Here is a 21,351-nt window from a genome sequence, read left to right as displayed (position 1 = left end):
AAAAAGGCGAGCCACAATTCCTGGACAATCTCGGGCCGGAACGGGGGTTAATCAGTTTTGAAAATACTGGCGTCTACTCGTTGAAGTACTGCTTTTTCACCGCGACGGAACACTACGCAGAGTACTTTCAATTGCAAGTAATACTGATAATCAATGTTTGGCTTTTCGCGTTACATGCATTCTCTCTCGCTGCGCTTGCAACGATGGCAGAACACCCCATTCCCTACCCCCTCCCCCCCCCCCCAAAAAAAATACGAAATCCTCAGAAAACTTTTACCCGTGCCTTTTTTAGCCAATCCTCCAGAATTAAATGCCAAGACCAAAGCGAAGTTCAGTTTATAATAAAAAGTAGTTACCGCTAACCCGTTGTGCTGTTTCGTAGCGAGAAATAAAAAAAAGAACGTTTTACTACATCTGCAACAGGGCAATTTTATTTGCCATCTTTTTGGTTCGTAAGCGACACTACGCAAGAATGCAAGCACATCTCGCTGTTCTGGTCACCTGTAAGATATTAGAAGGAACGGAAATGGTCAATAGTGCACCCGTAACAGAAAATCTGTGCTCACTGTGAGGTCCCAGAAGCTTGGTTTACAAACTGTAAGCCTGCTTGTCACTTTGCAAGTCTAGCTCAATATGAGATGTTGATTGTACTGCGCGCGTTAGCAATTTAATTCGCAGGTTCACTTGCGACGAAAGCCTTAAATAAGTGATCCGACACCGTTATTCCTCAAACCTGCCTTCAGAGTAGCTAAAATTTCGTTTAACTAAAGCTGCGCGCAAAAGACCTGTTAGAACGGTTGTATTTATATCTCTGCGCGGGTTAAAATTCAGTAATTTTATGTTGCCTTTCGAGCACACAAAAAATATTGTAAGCTCTTAGAAAAAAATGTCGGGGAAGTTAAGTGGTGTTACCATTTCAGGGCACCTATCGTACCAGTGAAAGCGATTGAAACTGCTGTTGTAAACTGAATTCCGGAGGTCGAGGCTTAGTGATTTGTTTCTATTTATGGTTTTATTGAAGCCTCAAAGCCATAGTCTGGAAAGATCGAGCTTGCTGCGAGCCACGGCGTACAAGTTCATTGTCTTTATTGCGGCCGTTCTGAGATTTTCGATGGGTCGCCGCTTTTTTGGCGTAATAACGAAAACTTATTGCCGCTTCCATGCTATGCATTGAACGTTGAGGAACCGAACTACAGCATACCACTCTTGTCTGCGCCTTTTACGATCACATACAGCGGGAGAAAGGAATGAAGCGCGCCCGCAGTGTGCATTCTCCCGGGCCGCTCAGCGGAGCATCCACACTAGCAGCGCGACGCTGTCGCCACCTACATGTCGATCTCGCGGCGAATAGCTGTCTTTTTGGGCTGCGCTCGCCCATAGCTCAGTCGGCTGACGCGGCGGGTGGAGGAATGGTGTGGGATTCTGGTTTAAATCCAGCGGGGAAAACGTTTCGACTGTAGGCTAGTTATAAAGCAATTGTGTTATATTGGCCCTTCAATAGTGCCGGGGTTCATCACGATAAATACTATGTTACTATTGCCATAGCCATGACAGGGTCGGAACGTATAGTATGGGTTTCCTGGTCACTAGTTGAATAGAATGATTCAGTTCAGTACCATGGGATATTGCTGCCAGGCTGGTTATAATACAAGCATAGCGCCCATGTTGTGTGCGTGTGTCAGTGCATGCCTGAAGCAAATAGCTTCTAAATCTTTAGACCTGTCTCTTAACACGGTTTCAATAATGAGACACCTGTGGCTGCTCCTTGAAATTTGAAGGCGGTGTAATGGAATACCATCCACAGGAACAGTGAAAGATTATATTAAGAGGCCGGAGGGGCACATCGGAGAATAGTCCCAATCGTTGCCCTCGGCTTCTGGTTGCTCACTGTTCTAGCTCCGGCAACGAACAGACACTAAGTCGTGGAGGTTGTACCATGCATGTAAATTTACAAGACGAGCTCAATAACTACAGATCGGTCGCCTTGACGTTTGACGCTATTTCCGGCGTTGTAGTCCATGCGTTTGTCCCTTTAGGTCAGCATAAAAAGAACGCACGCGTGCACTCTATCGATCCCTTCCTGCCCTCGTCCCTCTGGAAAGCAAGCTTCCAAATGTCCACTCGATCTGTGTCGGCGTGCATATCTATAGTATATACGCAAGTATGTCATGCTTACATTGGCGCTATCACATTGGTCGGCGGTGGTGCCAGCGGAGGTGGATATCGGCAGATGATAGTTTTGATCTCATCCTCTTCGAGCTCCAGGGATCGGTGGAAGCGTACGATGATATTATTGATGAAGACTCGCGGGGCCTCCTTCAAATGGGAACAGGCGTTGCGACATGCAAAAAAACAATACTGAGTTACAATGCTGAAAATACAAAGCGCCACGCAAATGCAGTAAAATACACACCAATTACGGACAAGTTTAGGGAGAATAACTTGCACTTCAGAGCACAAAGCCTCGAAATCACTGACCATTATAGTGCCGCGAACCATGCATTGGGTTTATTTATTTGTGTTTTGCTTTTGCCGCCCGGCTGCGCCGGTCTGTGTTATCTGTGTGCCAAGGGAAGCGCGTGTTCCATTCTTTCTTTCTGTGCCGCATGTGTTATCTCTTCTGATAGGAAGAGCGTTCCAAACTATCGTGAACAGCCTAGAATAATCTTCTTTGTGCTGGATGTAAATCGACGGTTCGAGAAACAGTCGCGCCCACGGAGGTCGCGCCTAAAGATAAAAAGCCTGCAGAGCAGACGCCGCGGCTTTCCATTCCACTCCCCGACGCTCGCCGACGCACGTCAAATTGTTGGCTGCTGCTTTGCCGCCTGTGTACTTTTTTTAGTTGTTAGGGGAGCACAAGTTCACTCCAAAAAACAAGTTTTCTTTGAACACAACTGCGTCGTCTTTGGCCACGTGACAATAGCGACAACTACGCGTATTATCTCTACAACTATAGTAATATCATTCTCGACTAGAGTCAGATATTTTTCTTGTTTCTTCTTTTTTGTATCAGATGGCAGCACGTGACTGCTGCGTTTGCGCTGTATGACGAGTAGAAGTTAGCGGTAAAGAGCTTCGCTCCAGCCCCAGAATGCTGTGTACCCGCCGCGGTGGCTCAGTGGCTAAGGCGTTGAACTGCTGAGCACGAGGTCGCGCGAGGTCGCGAAAAGCAAAAACGCCCGTGTGTACGAGATTTCGGCGCACGTTAAAGATCCCCAGGTGGTCAAAATTAATCCGGAGCCCTCCACTACGGCGCGCCTCATCGCCTGCGTTGCGTCGGCGCGTTAAACCCCACAATCAATCAATCAAATCAAGAATGCTGTGTCATTGGTGTGAGAAAATGACGGTATTGCGAGCGCCGCCAAATTAGACCTACACGTGCGTCTTCGAAGATGAGTAATCGCGTGACCTGCGCACCTCTGTTCTCCCCTGGATCTACACGGTGCGGGGATGGCAGTTCCCAGTCTAAAATCACAACACGAATACCGCAAAAACATAACAAGAATTCATGTCGTACGACAAAAAACTTCGTTGTGACAACAAAAATCCTGTTGTTACGACACACATTTCTGTAGTAACGACAAAGTCAATTTTCACAACGACAAACGTTCCTGTAGTCACAACCAAACTGCCATTTACGCTGCTCTTCAAAATGGCCAATAACTTTTAAACCAAGTGCAACTGCTGATGGAACGTCAGGATCACGACAAGACAGGAATTCGGCATGACGGTTCGTCAAAATCCCGACAGGAATACGACACTCGACAAAACAGCAGAATGACTACACCACACCAATACGACAACACGACAGTACGACACGCGAAAATACGACAGACTACAAAATTTTTCTTTTCGTCCTTTTCAACTGTGTTTGAATTACACTGTCGTAGCAGTACTTGGTCGCGGCATAGATGTGCGGGACAAGTCCAGATAGTCTCGTCGGAAGGACGTAACGAGTCACAGCGGGACCTTGCCAGGGCACGGCAGCGGTTGCGGCGGAAAAACACCGACGTTAGCGCATGATTACACAAGACGCATCGGCGTCCCGTCGATTTCCCAAGCCAGTATTGAAATTCGCAACGGCAGCGTGTGCTTGAATTTCCTTTTCTGTATTGACATGTGCGAAAATTATAAAATTTGGCGGATGAAGGCCGTGCCTTCGTATTTTCTCCCTTACTCTCTGAAAAAGGGACCCGCAGAAACTAATCAGAAATGCTCTAGACGACAAGTTCCCACCGCAAGTCGCCCATGACAAACATGCCGCTATTTTTTACATAGATGTCACTTTCTTTCTTCAGAGCATACCTACGACTTCCAACGACATGGTGGTACAGGCCAATACCGACCAAGATATGCAAAGTAGGCCTTGCAATGTCTGTTTAGGTTCACAAGCTATCCACTGGTATCATCTACACTCTAAGACCTCCACGTGGGGTGTCTTCGCATCAATGCCCCTGAATGACCAATCGAAGTGGCCTAGTGTGAAAAATCAGCGAATGGCGTGGCCGAGCATTCGGTTTCAGTGAAAAAGGGCATCTGCGCTGGTATACTGCGCAATGCAAAACGCCTTGCCCGCGGCTTTCCCTGCGCAAATGAATTTTTTCAGCCAAAGCATATGCTGGTTTTCGCCATTCGCTGAATTTGCGCACTTGGTTACTTCAGTTGGTCATTCTGCAGCGCTGTGGGGAAGACGCCCCACGGAGCCTTCTAAGAGCGTACTTTCACCCGCTATGATGGTTCAGTGGCTAAGGCATTGCGCTGCACAGCACAAGGGTAGATTGTATGCATGAAACCCCCATAGAATAATTAGCAGGTTCTACATTGCACTTCTGGATGTTCTAGGCCCCTGGCTTCCTCAAACCACTGAAGTGCTCACAGCGAAGGGCATGTTGTCCTTTTCCATGTCAGTGCTAGACCACGCTTACCAAACATTCCACGTGGGTATGTTTCGTCCGAGGAGTGTGTGCTTTGTATTTCTGGGGCATGTTTTATTGTGTACTTAGTCCCCCACCATCTGGCCATAAGCACCCATAGCTTATGCTAAGCTCATACTTCCTGTGTTAAATAATTTCCACACACTCACTCTACCCTTTCCCTGTGGTGCAGAGAAAAAGGTGAAATCTTCCATTATTTAGCCTCCGTATAAATGGTGTGGATATAAAGTATAACAAGGAGAGAGTGAGAGAGAGAGAGAGAAAGAGAGAGAGAGTAAACTTCGTTTGAAAATATGAAGACGGGAATGTGGAAAGAGTTATGGGTGAAGTACTATTTCCAGGACTCCAGTAGCAAAGGCTCCAGCTTGGCTCTCTCTAGCAGCTCACGCTGTGTCGAAAGGTCCGAGCTGGACAGTGCTAAATCCCAGGACTCTCCAGAGGTTTGGTAGGTGTTCTGTTGCCAAATTATAGGGCAGTTCCAGACTCTGTGGAATAAGTCTAACGTGCCTCTGAAGTTGACAAAAATCACGTCCAAGCCTTAAACAGCCCGTGTTCGCAAATTTAGGCTCAATTTACTGAGATTTCTTGGTTTTCCAGTTGCGGCTGCTCGCGAGCAGCCAGGGTAGAGAGCCGGCCGTTCGTTGCTCTCGGGTATGTTGCCACGTTTCCCCGGGAGGGGTGCCCCACCACTTTTTATTGTCTCAGAGCGGGCAGCTCGTGCTAACAGCGGGCTGCCACAACTGCCGGGAGGATTCTGTTCTGGCAGCCAGCTGGTTGCCCGAACACCTTATCGAAGAGGCCCGCTGATGGACGCAATTGGAAGCGTTTGGATACTTATGTTACGACGTTGACAAGGAAGCGTAATGTGTAAACGATATCCGGTGAGCTGAGGGGATGAACATTTTGCTGCGAAGGTCGCCACGACGGCGATTTCGTCTTCAGTCCCACGCCTCCCTCCTTCGTCCACTCCTCCCATGACCCTTCCGGCAGCCTTGTGCATTTGGTACCCAGTCACTGTGTTTATACGGCCCCTCCTCGCTGTCACCATCGAAAACGCTGGGGGGGCACCACCTAGAGCGTTTGCGTGACGTCCCCTTAGGGAGTTTGTTGTCGGCTCCACAGCGGCTCGGCCGCACTGCCGCTTCTTGAATATCAGTCAACGTTTCATTTTCATCCCTACCGGATGCCAACTTTTCTGTATCTTTTATTTTAATAGAAGCCTTCAAGAGATGCAAATTCCCATTGAGGTGTGCTGCTACACTAGTGATTACTTCGTTCTTGTGACAAAGTATCGCCTGCTTCACCAGCGCCCAAGTAAACCGCTGCTTAATGGTATGAACCCGCACCCCTACGGTTTCTCGATTCTGTAAATCTTTCCCAAAAATGGAACAAGCCACCCGGTCCAGCCCACCCATTCCAAAATACCACAGAAAGCAGCAGAGAAAACGTCCCTTTATTTCTGTACAGCGCCATATGGTCTACAACAAGGCAGTTCTTTTTTTGCGGCAAGTTAAGTTCCTCCAAGGGTTCGTAATATTCTTTTTTTTTTTTGAAGCTAAGTGCAACCCAGCACTAATGTTGCGGAGGGCTTCAAAGCACCTACCACATGGGAGTTTTGATAGCACGTGCTTCAGATTAATCCCGCCCACACCGTAGTGACGCGTGTTCAAAGCGCCTTTGTGTTATGGGGCGTTTACAAGTGTGTTGTCGCGATTGTAAACAGCATGGTGATTTGGTAAGGCCAACTGAAACGTCAGTGGCAAATTTCAGCTTGCACGTAGCAAGCGAAGGACGGTCGAGAAGAAAATACGGACAAAATGCTGATTCGTCTTCAGTGTCACCATAACAAAAATGCTCTCAAGAAACTTACACGGCCACAACTATGCTGACAACGTACACTACTCCTGTGGCGTTTCTGTTGCAAAGTGTATACGTACCTGCTTGGTACCGCACCCCTTCAGTGGTATTCTCAGCTCGTAGTACTTCCTCCCGTCGCCGTAGAACTTGCAGGGACTGGTCTTGTCGTAGTCCACGTACGTGATGCCACGGAAGGGCTCGCTGAAGTTGATCTTGACCACCATCTCGCCGGAGGCACATGACAGGTACGCTGCAAAGAGAGTCGTAATAGCAGCAGCATGAGTACCCCGACATACCGCTTCATTTTTTAGACTGAGAGTAGGAATCTGGAAAGGGAAACGTGATAGGCCACCAGCGAACGTCGCTTGCCGCGACCTAATGAATCAGCCACCCATCGCTCCTTCGAAGCTTCTGTGAGACGGCTGAGCTCCAAAATAGCCGATTTCAGACGCAGGGTGTACGGTAGCGCTATTACGGGAATTAGAACCACACTCGCTCAAACACATCGTCCGATAATCTCTTGAATAGAGCTCGATACAGCATCTAGCGTAGGCAACTCCGAAGCCATCATCCTCGTCACGGTGGAGAGCGGCATTCATTTTCCTAATTTTGCAAGAGTTTTGGGCTCTGGTTGCAAGGCGCGTTTCCGGAAGCAGACGGACTGAGAACGCGTGGCGGCTTAGAAAAGATTTACCACTCTTTTTCTTCTGATGCGCAGTCAATACTTGGCGAGTAGCCAACCGAAACAGCGTGCCGCTTTTGGGGTGGCGCCTTAAATCTGACAACTTAATGCATATTGGCCAAGTCAGAGCATGCAATCCTTAGGGTACTAGGAATACACATAATTGGCACACTCTGACTGTGAATAAGCCCAGCGCTCCCACGCGATTAGCTGTAAGAAATAAAAACAAAGAAAATAGAAAGTGCGTAAGCAATAAGCAAACTGAAAACAAAATAACAGGAGTGCAAATCCCTAATCCAGCACGCTAGCTCAATCAAGTCAAAATTTAAAAACACACAGAACAAGCAACACCAATATACAAATTTTAAAAAAAGCATGCTCCCTTAATTCCAATGACGAAACGCAAGGGTGTTGAAAAGGAGAAGAACCATAAGAATGCGTAGGCTTAGTAGGCAATCCAAGCTCCAGCCCGGTCTTCGTACGCGTCTTTCGTTCGCGAGGGGCGTACCTCTGGTGCGGTTGGTGAGGATCTCGCTGCTGAACTCGTCGGCGACGGCCTTGTGCACCACGTTCTCCACGTGGCTGTCGTCCCGGACGCCTTCCTGGCAGCGGCAACATGGCCCTAGCTGCGGCACCAAGTCATTCATTTGTCGTCGTGAGAACTTAAATTCCACCAGCAGGTGTAATTTCGCACACCTAGTGGCGAACACCGGAACGCCTGCTGGTATGTGGGAAGGGTATGACAGATTGATACATGGAGAGGAGAGAGCATGTGTCGCTTTCGAAATCCCGCAAAGAGAAACCGCTCCGCGTAATCAACGTCATCACCGTACATCGCCTCTTGGGGTGCTCCCCGAACGCTGCCCCGAGCCACATCCCTACGACTGCCCGAGTACCGCCAGTCATGCGTCCGGTGTCGCATCGACCCGCATCACGGGTGTTGAGTTTATAAATGCGAATGCAGCAAGACCCAAAGTCCAGTCTTGAGCGCAACGCGCTGCCACACGGTCTTCTGCATCGTGGCCCCGCATAAACTAAAGTACCATAATTGCCCGATTCTAACGCGCCCCGATTCTAACGCGCACACGATTTTCCCGGCAAAAAAAAAAAAAAAACCGAAAAAACTTGCACCTCCGATTGTAACGCGCACGGAACTTTGTGATCAAGAAAAACGAATGCGAGAGAAACGGGCGATTTATTTCTCGAAGTAATCTCACTCATCTCACTCCTCGTCGCTCTCCGCTGACCATAACATCTCGTCCTTAGTGGCGTCAAGCGCGTTCGCGATGCCACACTTCATAACGGACGTTCAATCATGGTCGATGGGATCGTGGCCCACGCCTCGCACGCCCATCCTGGTAGCAGAGTCCGTCAAAGCATTGACGGACTCTGCTGGTAGCTTCTCCAGCGGCGCACGCTTCAGCCGACCGCTCGTTTTGAACTCGTGGGAGCCGCTGCTGCCACTGCTGTTATCAAGCGCGCAAGTGGAACGATTTGACGGTTTGTGTGAACGCCGATAGAAAAGCCTAGGCGCCTATGCTTTCTGCGTTCGAAAAATCGTTGCCAAAAGCCTTGGCGCCATCCTGAGATGGCGATGGCGATGGGCGGGACGAAATGTCCGTTTTTTAAATGCAGAGCATTTCAGTAACTCACGATGTCACCCGCGTTGTCCCGTCGTTGTCCGCACCGTCGTTGTTCACACCCCTCCCCCTACATTATATAAAAGAAAATACTATCCGGCGCCAGGTTTCGATCCCTCGACCCTGCGGGCGGAACGCAATGTACATGGTGCTCTACCCACTGCGCCACAAAGCCGACACAGAATGGGACGTTACGAACGCGCCTTATATCGTTGACTCATTCAAATTACTGCTGACGAGCGCTCTCTCGTCAGCAGTTGCCACAAGTGCAACACCAATAACGTAACGCAAACCAGTTAACGTCGTGCGCCTCCGGAAATGCTCTGCATTTGATCGTGCCCCTCGCGAGGGGGATGTTCCACTGCGTCTTCCTACTGGCCAGTACACTCGTCGCCATCTGTCGGATGTTGTGCGAACCCTTTGCGGCTGATGGCGCGCGATTTGAAACGACATTTTTTTTTTTTTTTTTTTCGCGGGAGCTTTCTGGTGACGCCTATGGTCGCGAGAGAACCTTTGACTGGTAGAGGTATACCGCTCCGCAGTAAAACGCACATGCCAGTCAATGTTAAGGCGGAGGCCTTAAAGGGACACTGAAGTGAATTTGTCAAGCTCCCGTTTTTGCTTGCACTGCGTAGACTGGCTCAAATTAGCACACTTTTCATCGTTTATCCGGTTGACAAATCGGTAATTATTTTACAAAGCGCGAAAGAAGAAAAACTACCATGCGCGGTTTGCGGCGGCCGCACCAACTAAGGCTGTGACGTTGGGAGGAGGGGCGCCGTGATTGGACGATGCCCAAGGTTAGCAATCAAACAAGTTTCGGTTTCGGTTTCGGTTCTGTAAAACATAACCAATGGCGTTGTTGGATGGGCATTCTCAATATCTCAGTAATCATCGTACCGCGCTTCTGCCATGTTGTCGGCTGTAAAATGCACAAGATAAGCCTCCCAGGACGGCTTGTAGTCGTAGCATTCACTAGCCGAGACCTACGCAGTGCATGAACGCCCTCCGCGTACCCGCAGACGCCCAACTGTCATGCGCTTTCCCCCCATATTTGGAGCTTGCCTCCCTCATGCCTGTATCGTAAAAAGCGTGTTCGCACCAGGCCAAGGGTCTGTTCATTCTGGCCTGTGCCCACTGCCTGCAAGCAGTCGGTGCTTATGGCAACAGCACGCCAACGAGAACTCGCTAGCGCGCCAGCGCCAGCCTGCACGCGTTTTGTGAACTAGTTCGTGTAGCCATGAACGTTGCGGCCCAAAAAAAGGTGAACTCAATATAGAAAACATCGGCGGAAAACAAAAAAGTTAACTTACAAAAAAAAAAAGCACGTACCCGCGGGGATTCGAACTCGCGACTTGCAAAACACTTGCGATGACATACCTAGAGCCCCAGAACACTCAGCCACGGAGCGGGATGCGAATGCCTTGCTAATATAGGGTATATATTGTACAACCGGTTTACACTTTTATTTAGTTTTGGCATTTCAAGCAGCTTAGGTGACTATTTGTTGTACTGCGCTCGTGCAGTAAGTGTCGCCCGAGTTTCCACAGTAGCTCACGTCTAGCAATTGCATTTCGTAGACGGAAAAGCGTTCGCAGATGCGTAGTCGTGCTGCTGACCGCTGTGCTTGTTCGCCCAGCGCAAAAAAGTGCTTCCCGCGCCCTAGTTTTACGCTGTACGGTAAAAATATCAGTTGATTTTGTTTCCTTAGTACCTATATTGACTTCGCTTTTTCCTACTGGCGTACCAGTCAGCGGAGCGTCGCATGTGCGCTTGTGCAGCGCTTGTGTGAAGCGACCTTGACTTGGAGCTAGATACAGTGTACAAACAAACCAAGTAAAGAAAAGCACATTCTTCCATTCACAAACGTGTCCTGGCTTCGTTTCAACTAAGCGAACGAATTGCGACCAAGCAATTTTTTTTTAACATCCTTGATTGCGACGACCCGCCGGCGGCCGGCGGACGAAACGCTGGGCCGACTGACTCTGTCGGCCGGGGAGCCGTGCAGTAGCGCAGCCAATTGCCAGCTCATCCCCTCCTGACGTCACACGAAAACGCCACAGAAAATGGGCGAGCGTAAAGGGAGGAGGACAGCATTTTCGAATTAGTTTTTCTACTAAATAAAATCGCGTAAACGCGCCTAGAGTGGTCGAAACATGGCCTGGGGACTCTGGACTACAATTTGCGCTAGTAATCCCGCAATGTTTACATATCACTTCAAGGTCCCTTTAATCTTCCTATGAAATGAGTTTGAAATCGAAGATACCTCAGGGAGCTTTTCTTATGTTGCAGGAAGCTTGTCTATCAAGGCCAGCTTTGTTTCGCTGACAGAAATTGTTCGGCAGTTTCGGCTTCGTATCCGATTCTAACGCGCATGGAATATTTCGACCTATTTTTCCGAAAAAAAAGTGCGCGTTAGAATCGGGTAATTACGGTAATCCCCGAAGGTCGTCTTCACTGCAGCGCTGGAGAATGATCAATCGAAGTGGCCTGGTGTGCAAATTCGGTGTATGACGAAGCCAAACATATAATTTGAGTAAAGAAAAAGTGCATGTGCGCAGGGACAACACGCAAGGGCGTTTTGCATTGCGCAATGTACCTCCGCACACGCCCTTTTTCCCTCGAATAATTTTCATTCTGAAAATGTTTTTGTAGATGTTTTCCTCTCTCGCTCTGTATTTATTTTTCGTGTTATCGTCCTAATACACGCCTGGTAAGTACTCCGTTACTCCTACACTGGCGCATTGTAAACGGCGTGTGAATTTTTCCCAGCGCTTCAGCAACCCTCGCTTTCAATCAGGCCTCATCCGCTTCCGCGTTCCCGCGACCAGAGGAGCGCTCGTCTTTTCATACACGTAACAATTTGAGCATCTTTTCCCTCATTCCGCCCTGCTTGTTCTTTTCTCACGCCTTTGACGACGGAGACACAAAGGCGGGCACGAGACAGAGACATCGCGTGTCCGAAGGAGCGGTACACTCCTCCACTCCCGGCGTTGTCGAGGGTTTCCTCTTTTCGCCTCGAGAAGGAACTCCTCCGCTGCCTGTTCTTTTCTCTCCTCCGTAAGCAAGAAAGCCGGCGACTCTATCCAGCAAAGATAAAGTCATCCACGACCTTCGCTCTAGGATCCAGTACGAAGTGTGCCCGCGACCGACGATGAAAACCCAGCAACCACGAACGCGCTCACGCGGTCGTGACGAGGAGGTGATGCTCGACCGTCACGTCCACAAGGTGGGGTGTTTTGTCCGCGAGAGGTCGCGCGTTACTTCCCCTCTTCAGTGGCCGCCGCCGGCTGCAGGCCGCGTCTAACCGCTGTCCCGCTGGACTGCCCGCAACCACGGACTCAGGCGTGCTGGCTGGCCGCGGCCAGCTACGTCAGCTGGATCCCCGCGCGCGTCAAGCAACTCCGCAAGAAGGCTCTTTTCAAGCACGGACCGCATACTGTGCGCAACCGCGCTAACAATGCGCATGGGTGAAACCCCTCCCTCTTTCCACCCGCCTGCGCAGCCTCTTCGCCGCCTGCTTTCAAGAGGCAGCACCCCCACCCCCCATCGTTCCCCTCTTCTAACGTGCTGGGTATGGCGGCGCAGTAGCGCACTGCTTCTGACGGAACATGCGCGCATACGCAAACAAATGCGCAAGCAGCCACCTACGCCGCATGGGCGCCACAGAGGGTCGTGTTACTGTACAACGGCGCAAGACGTAGCGGGCTCCGCTGTGCGCGCATCCTTGGACGTGAGAATGCGCCCGGCATGGCCGGTTGGAGGTCGAGGGAGGAAGAACCGCTGTGCGCCCGCCGCTCTTGAGCGCGGCCGCCGCTTTCTCTTGCGGCCGGGACGTGTAATTATTCGCGGCCCCCCCTCGGTGACAGCGGCAAATTGAATCGTCAGCGGCGGCCGAATCCGCTGCCCTTCTCACTGCCAGCTAGCTCCCTGTGGACGTGGATGGCCGCTTTTTGTTTGCGGAGAAAGTCCTGGCTGGCTGCGCCCAAATAATCACCACGGGACCGGTTGTTTGGTTAATTCTCTGCTTGTCCAGTTACGCAATTTTCATTGCTTGCTCTTTCCCTTTACAGTGTGGTGCAAAACTGCTGCGAACGAAACAAGCCACGTGCTTGCGATGTGGGGATCCGGTTAGCAGAAAATTAACAGTTGTTAGCTTTACCCCAGTGTCACGTTCTATCTTCCCTTCCAAGTATCACTCTGGGGATGGGAGGATGTAAGATACGTAAGCGAAGCAAAAAGAAACAGGAGAAACGGGCAAGTGCTCAATGTGAATATTACATGCAGTTCTCACATCAAATGAAGTGATTTCCTTCACCACTGAAATGAACGCCGAGCTCATTGGTGTTTTTTTTTTCTTTCTTTCTTCTAACTAGCGCCATTTATGTCATTGTGCCGACGCATTCATGGGCGCTACTCAGCGATCTTGATTACAATTTCACTTTTTCTGACCAACGGCGAGTAAAAAAGGCTTCGTTTCGTAAAACGCATTTTACTGAGCACATCTGCCGGCCTGACCATATATGGAGTGCGGGTCTAGTGCTCAATCGAGTCGGTCGAAAACATGTGTAAACCATTTTTTATTTCCTTTTGCGACGCACAGCCGACGAACGCGACGCAAGCTTCCGACACTTACTGATTGCTCGACTAAGGAATACAAAATTGGCAGTTTGGAACACTCCCACTTCGTTGGTACTAATCGGTATTCATACATATATCTGCCTATGTAAGGGCGTACGGGTGCTTTCTGCTGACCGTCGAGTGATTCGGCAGTTAAAATTGCGTTTCGCACCCTTTAGCTGCCTCACGTTGGTTCGTGACGTTTTGCGTTTCGCCTGCATGCAGTGAGTTGAATGCCAGAAGGGTAGTATGATCCTCTTTTACCCCAAGGTCGCTCCGGATACTGCAAACAACGGCGTGCCTGACCGTGAGGTCACTACTTCGGCGTAGTTCTGGATACTGAGAAAAACCCGCTCAAGGTCATAAGGCGGTCTGCTATAAAACACAGAACAGTGATTTTTCCGTTTGGTCCACTTTCAACTCCTTCTTAAGCGTTATTTTTACCTGGTAATAGAAGCGCATTCCGTTACTGCCATCTGTCTCTCGCAAGTAGTGTGTTACGTGCCCTGGAATTGTGACCATAGAAAAGAGAAAACAACAAAACCGCAACTACGGTGGCAACCAACAAGGCGAGCGGTTAGAGAACATTTTTCACTTGAAAGCTCACAACGTACTCACCACGCATGCCAGGAAGAGTGCCGCGGCTAGAAGCCTCGTTTCCATCCTTGAGGGTAAGGCTCTGTAGGGAGAGCAGAAGGTGAAGTTTAACTTTACACAAGAACAACCTACGGTGATCAGCGCACCTCGCTTATGTCGCTCAGCGAAAACAAATAGATCTATTCTCCCCATTCTCCACATGCTTGGAGAAATGTAATACGCTTCTACGTAAACGAACTTTCATACAAGACGTGTAGTAAACCCTGTGTAACACGCCCATGTCCTAACGTCCGAAATCAACCAATGGTTGCACATGAAATTATGATGACTCTGGCCGTACTCGGAAGGATTTATGGAAAGATGCTTCCACCTAATCAAACTTTTATGCAAGACGAGTAGTAACACCTGCCTAAGACATATATGTCCTACAGCCCGAAATAGTTGTGCATAGAATTACGGGGAGCCCGGCCGCACTCGTGAGGTTTTATTCAACGGTGTCGAATTTGAGACCCACAGGCCCCATTTTTTCACGAGACCGCGTTTCGCGACTGTCCCGAAAATATTTCTAAGGATATATCCTTGTTCTAGCTATAGCTAGAACATGGGAACCTATAGGGTACATCAACAGTGCGGCTGAGCCACTGAAAGTTAAAGGGACAGACAACCGATTTTTGTCGCGTATATGTTCTCTAGCTCATATGAAAGCCGGCATTTTAGATAGTCCGGTAACCACAAGCAATTTCTAAGCAAATCGGAGGAAATAATTTTAATTTGGCAGCAAACTTCCTGAAATCGGAAGGGTGGCGGTTCGTAGTGTCGAAACTTGGCACTACAATGTGTCCCTGTCACGTGACCTGCAAACCTAGCAGCTACTGTAACTGCTGAAACGTTTATTTACGTATTGAAAACCTTTTAACACAAGTATTTGTGCAAGGTTAAATTGTATATGTATTTCTAAACATTATTTTGAAAATTCTAAAGACACGCCGCCCGCCGCCGCTGGGTTGCTCTTAGTGTGACTAACTGAGCCACCATGCCCAGAATCAACGGCAGCGTTCAGTAAACAGACCTAGTGAAGGAGCTTTGACGATTCCTCCTGAGGCAGAGGCGTTTGTTCTGCCAAAATATTTGATTTCAGTTTCCAAATACGCCAACGGCAGCTTTAAAAAAAAAAACGGTGCGCCAGGGGGAGAATCGAACTTCCCATTTCCGCAACGTGAAGCCAGATTCTACCTATCGTCTATCTCAACAGATGGCGCATTCGTGCACAATAAACCGTTGCCTTAAAAAACACATAACGGAACAGAAAGCCTGCGATTCAAACTTTTTTAGCTGGGGACAAGTTTTTAAATATCGTTTTTCATTTCGCATACAGACAAAAGTATGTTGCTGAGCTACTCTATGTCATGGTTGCCAGCATCATTTTTGAGAGGGACACATACGGCTCGCAGATCTAAAAATTTCGATTGAAAAAGTTCTAGGGCATTATCAGCAAAACCGTTTCTCGTCAAGGTGCTTTAAGTGATGCCCTTTCATTTGGGATAGAGAATATATACTCGACAAAAATCGGTTGTCTGTCCCTTTAAAGAAAATTTGGCTTCGGTGCGTGTTAAAATACCCGATACCCGATAAAATACCCGATAAAATAGCCCATCAAGGTACTCCAGGAGCTGGTTTTTCCCGGGAATACCAACATTTTGTGAGAAACGGCACGTGAGTAGCATACACAGCCCTGTGATAGAAGAAAACTTGCGTTGAATGCAGATTATATGGCCCAAATTGTGCCGACGGGTGCAACCGCTACTGTAGTAAACACTAAAAACTTCACAATGATATTTTTTTTAGGTTATTTGCTTTTTCACACGAAATCCGCGATGTTCTTGATCTTCCATCTAACCCAGTCATCGCGTAAAACGAACGACAGGCAACTTTTACACCGGCAAGAAATTTGTTTCTGCTTCTACAAAAGCTACGCAATGACCGCATCGTATCATGGGCTGTTTGCTCCGCTGTAAACAGGTCTACTACTTGTAAATTTCTTCCAAGAGAATTATTTTCGCAATTTCCAGTCAGCGCTAGGCACCTGACGGCCAGTGCGAGGAACTGTTTAATAAGGTCCGCTTGTTTTCTGCTCCGTGACGGGCGGCTGCCACAATGCCCCCCGCACTGATTCTTGGTCGCAACCTTAAAGGGACCCTGCAACACTTTTTCAACTTTTTTTGGAATCTTAAATGCTTGCAGAACGTAGTCATACAACACACCCAGTACTTAGATTATGGGGTCTCAAAGAACCTCAGCTAAAAATTACTGCTCTAGGCCCGTCGGATAGCTTGGAAAGTCGCTCAAAATATTTTTCTTTCTTTCCCGTTCTTGGCGTTCTTTCGCCGGCTCGAATTACGTCATTAAGGCCTTGTAGCGGCTGTTCGCCGGTTTTCTTTCAGTTGCAGCAATGAACGCATTCTATAGCAACCGTAAAAGAAAGCTACAAAAGCAAAGCAGAAACGGAAGGCGTACCTGCTGCGTCCAGTAAATCACGCAGTGCCGCTCCGTGCTGGCGACAAGGATAGCGTTCGCAGTGCTTCCAGACGCGAAGGAAAGAGTGAAAGCGTTTATCGAAAGTGTTGCAGGGCCCCTTTAAAACTGCAACGTTATAGCAGTGCCACCACGCGAAGGCTCATGAACGGAAACGCAGACATCAGTAGAAATTTGGTGCTTCCCTTTAGCGTGTCGTCAAGTTGAAAGGAGCGAAGTTTTCACCAGGTCCCGCGTAAAGCTTTAGACGACAGACGTAAGGGTGTGCCTCTTCTAGGCCCTTTTGAAGTTTTTACAATATGGTGGCCACTTTTAACCATGTTCGTAGATCCACCTGCATTCCTGGCCCATGTTATTTCAAGAAAAATTGCTTTTCAGTGTTTTCGTAAGGTTTGGCACTCCATAAGCTTACAAATGAAAACACTAATATAATAAGTATTTAAAAATGTGCAGGAATGACAATTATTTATTTCATTGTGCAAATAAAATTTTTCTGTTGAGAAGAAAAATTGCTTCCCTCGTTTTCTTAACGACAACAGTGCCCATGAGCCCACGGACGAAATGAAACTGGTGGTGCAAGTATTTATACATTTACAGACATTTTGAAAAATAAGGTTTTCAGTTTTGCCACCGATCCCGTCGCCAATCCTTTCCTCTACTGTAGCTGTTCTTTTTCACACAGTCCAGTTCCGCAGAAACGCAAAAATTGTGATGTCTATCGCAAGACGCATCCCTGAAAAACTCTTCCCCAGAAAGCCTGCAGTTTCGGTTTTGTTTTCGAGGCCCTAGCCGGTGCGGTGTCGTCAGCTGACAACCACAGGGCCGAAAGGGATAGCCTACATGACATTGACGTCACCGTAAATAACTGCTGTACACGAGTATAGCTTGGCCCTGTATACCCTTTATATGTATCAATTAAATGTACTCGGTCATTTGCGATCCGTCCGACTTTTTCCTGCATCCTATCAATTTCGTGACTGACTTGCTTAGCTTGCTTAGGCTTTGCCTTTCAAAGACGTCAGTCTTTCGTGGGCTACTTAAACGCAAAAATTTTGGTTTATCCATCTGCATGTCTGTCTGTCTGTCTGTCTGTCTGTCTGCGACTCCATTCAGCCAGCCGGCCAAAGTGATACAGAAGCTGCACAATAGGTTTATATACCCATCGTCAAATCTAAACACCTAATTCCGATGTCAATGTTCATGCCTGTCAACATTTGTTTAACAAGTACAATACATTACGCACATATGAGGCAAAAAATGAATACACAAGCGATATTTGCACTGTTTTTTTATAAAAAAATCATGGATTCTTGATTTTTGAGAATTCTACATCTATTGCAGAAAAAAAATCCCTCCGTCGCCTGCTGCCACCCGCGCCACAATAGCTTCTGGCGGCATTTTAACAAATGAAACGGAAACAGTTACGAAAAGTTCCACTAGATAGGTTCCACGTTCCGCTTGTAACGCACGTGACGCGGTTCTATAAATGTTGAAGTAGAACGCCTCGATTCACGCGCGTCTCCGCCGTACGGCAGCGTTGGCGTCGAGGCAGCCGGCCTGTAACAGCGGAACCCGGTAAATTTAAACTGACTCGAGCAGTCCTCTAGGTGTTTTACCTTGGGGAGACGGGACGACGGGAGAGGGACAACATGAGAAGTGAGCGGGAAAGCGAAGAGAGGCATTTACTTGGCAAATATTTACCAAAGACTATCGTCTTTCGTCGACATTTGAAACGAAAGGAGAAGATACGCGGTCATTTTTTCTTTGGACCCAATTAGTTTACACCCCATATGGGCATCTCCTCTGTACCACTTGCTGTATTTTAGGAGCACTTTCTCCCGACTTTCTTTTCTTTTTGGAAGACCAAATCTTAGTCCATAACCTTTTGGCTTCTTTGCTTCCCAGGCTTATACATCTGACGATCAACGGTCACTTTCATGATTTCAGCTCGCACTTCCACATCTGGGGCCGAATTCTCTAAAACGACGGGGCGTCGCTTTGAAACGACGCGGCAGCGCCATGCAAATGCATGTGTTCTGGGGTTGGGGCCGTCGCTTTGGGGCGACCGGCAGGGGCAATCACCTGCAGAAAAGCGCTGTGGCAAGGGCGCGAAGTGACACCCACTGCCCCCCCGTCGCTTCACTTGTCGCTTCGCGCCCTTGGCACAGCGCTTTTCTGCAGGTGATTGCCCCTGCCGGTCGCCCCAAAGCGACGGCCCCAACCCCAGAACACATGCATTTGCATGGCGCTGCCGCGTCGTTTCAAAGCGACGCCTGTTTTTTAGAGAATTCGGCCCCTGTTCTCTTGTATTGGTCCAAATTTCAATTTTCTCAATCCGCATGCTTGACATCCTGGCTTTCCCTCTGCTCCCTGTATGCCCTCTAAAACCCCGCCCACTCCCGCTGCACGTGAGCAAGTACTGTCCTTAAAAATGGTTCTTAATTAAATTCCTTAAATGCATATCTTTTACTCCTTGCCGCGCTTGAAGAGGCTTCATGGCACGGGGAGCGGTTTCGAACTTCCACGTCTCTTACGCAAGGTTCTGCTGCAGGTTTAGTGTTTTCCAATTTCAATATTCTTTCCTGTAGCCTCTCTTTTTTTTGTAGCCCATGTAGCCCATTATATCCAATGTAGCCCATCATTTGTAGCCAATGTAGTCAATGTAGCCCATCCTTTTTTTCGCCTTCAGGACAGACCAAAAATAGGCCGCGCTACGGTGGGGCACAAAGAAATAGGGTGAGCGGAGAGGATCCTAAGGTGCCTGAATTTTTCCCTCTAACATCGCGGCCAGTAAAGTAGCGCAGGGCCGCTGTCATAGCCACTTCTCCGACGGTACATTTTGATTGGCCACGGTCGTGCGGAATTACTGTGACGACGAGATGACAGAAGCTGGCGGTCAACATTGAACTAAACACTAGGCATGGGATAACGGGTTTGCGTTCGCAATAATCCTCCATGATATCCGCAATAAAACGCACGAAAAACTGCCAGCTAGACTGCTCAGGACACTCGCCAAATGAAGCAAAACTTGCGACGGATATTTTTTAGCGATAGCTTTAGTAAGCAATAATAACAAAAGACCCCCCGCATTTCGCCACAGTTTGAGCGAAAACATGCATCGAAACGTCTTCGTTCAACTGTTGAGCGTTAGATTACACCCACAGCGTAAGCGCTCTCCTTCACATCAGCATCATAGTCCCCCTTCTGGGTACGGCAGCGTGATCCCCTGCGCCGTGGGCGTTCTATACAAATACCAATGGACGCTTCATGACCTGAAACACTTTGGAAATATTCGTTCTCCTTAGTGCAGGAATGCGATACAGGTGGCATGATGAATTGATTTATTGCTCACGTAACATACCGGGCACTTCGACACTTAGGGGCCCTCGCCTGCTTAATTTGATCCTAATGTCACGCACATGGAGCTACCGGTCCCATTTGGCCGTTAGTCATAGACCTTCGCAATTATTTAACAGCTCAGAACTAAGCAGCCAACAGTGTCTGAAGTGGCTCGTACGGCAAAGAAGCATACAGAGAATACTATTCATCTCTACCAGATAACTTAACGAGTTAAGAAAGTACCTCGTAGTATACGGCATCGTGGCGTCGTACTGAGTTCCGAAGTTTATAATTTCCCTGCTAAGTAAAGTTTCACTCGATTTATTGAGACTCCACGTCTCATCACGCTTCCTACAAGGACGCGCAATAGAAGGATGGCGGCCGTGTCCGCTATATATCACGGTGCCCTCCTAAAAAAGAAGGCATACACCCCGCTGCAAGCGACAAAAAGTATCGCCGCTGCCTAAGTACGGCGTCCGGTAGTTGATGTGCTGCCACGTGCAAAGACGTTTACCATAAAGAAGGTGGAAGGCACCTCGAAAGGAACTTGATTTGCAGTCATCCTATACCACCGTTCTCATGGGGCGCAACGTTGTTGCTGTTGCTGCGGGCTGAACGTTCCGGTGAGCCTGCCATGACGACACAGCTGCTTTCAAGCTTCTCGCAAAAATAAGAACAAACACGGCCCCTCCCTTTATCTTCCCCATCTTAATGTGCGCGGAGAGGACCCTACTGAATACAAGCTAGTCTGAATGACAGCAGCTGCCTCTTATCAGCAATACTGGCACTAGTCGACAGACCCTATCTTTGAAAAATTTAGTTGATTTCAATTCTTTTTGCTCCCCCCCGGTCAATGCAGAATTTTTATTTTTATATATGATTTACCAACTCACAGGGCACAGGAGCATTATAGATCGGAGCTGGAGGCTATGCATACGAATAAGAAAAACACTATACATAAGATGCAGCAGCAACTGGTAGTAAAGTTGAAATTGTCGACGTAGGCGATATGAACAGCAACTAAAAAATTGCGACGTACACAATACACTTTTCATTTAGCAAGAGCTCCATTACAGAATTAATAAATAGGTCACAAACAAAATAAAATTGTGGCCGCCTTGAAGTTGCTTGAACTCACTGTAGAAGTAAT

The 21,351-nt window shown here is 48.3% G+C and overlaps 1 protein-coding gene across 3 annotated transcripts in view; it reads right to left on the bottom strand.

Moving 5' to 3' along the window:
• The window catches only part of LOC144178486 (uncharacterized), a 357,015-nt gene that overhangs the window by 7,747 nt on the left and 327,917 nt on the right, over positions 1-21,351 (bottom strand). For all 3 annotated transcript variants that reach the window (XM_077706398.1, XM_077706389.1, XM_077706407.1), the window contains 4 exons: positions 14,352-14,412; positions 7,982-8,099; positions 6,872-7,041; positions 2,177-2,316 (listed from right to left, as the gene is read on the bottom strand). In XM_077706398.1, the coding sequence (XP_077562524.1) occupies positions 2,177-2,316; positions 6,872-7,041; positions 7,982-8,099; positions 14,352-14,412 (489 nt within the window). The remainder of the gene's footprint in view (positions 1-2,176; positions 2,317-6,871; positions 7,042-7,981; positions 8,100-14,351; positions 14,413-21,351) is intronic.

This window comes from Haemaphysalis longicornis, unplaced genomic scaffold, assembly GCF_048455015.1.
Source record: "Haemaphysalis longicornis isolate Haplotype H1 unplaced genomic scaffold, Haemaphysalis longicornis Haplotype H1 scaffold_1, whole genome shotgun sequence".
Classification (NCBI taxonomy): Eukaryota; Metazoa; Arthropoda; class Arachnida; order Ixodida; family Ixodidae; genus Haemaphysalis; species Haemaphysalis longicornis.
The sequence above is the reverse complement of the archived record's forward strand: the minus strand, read 5'-3'. Positions and strand labels throughout refer to the sequence as shown.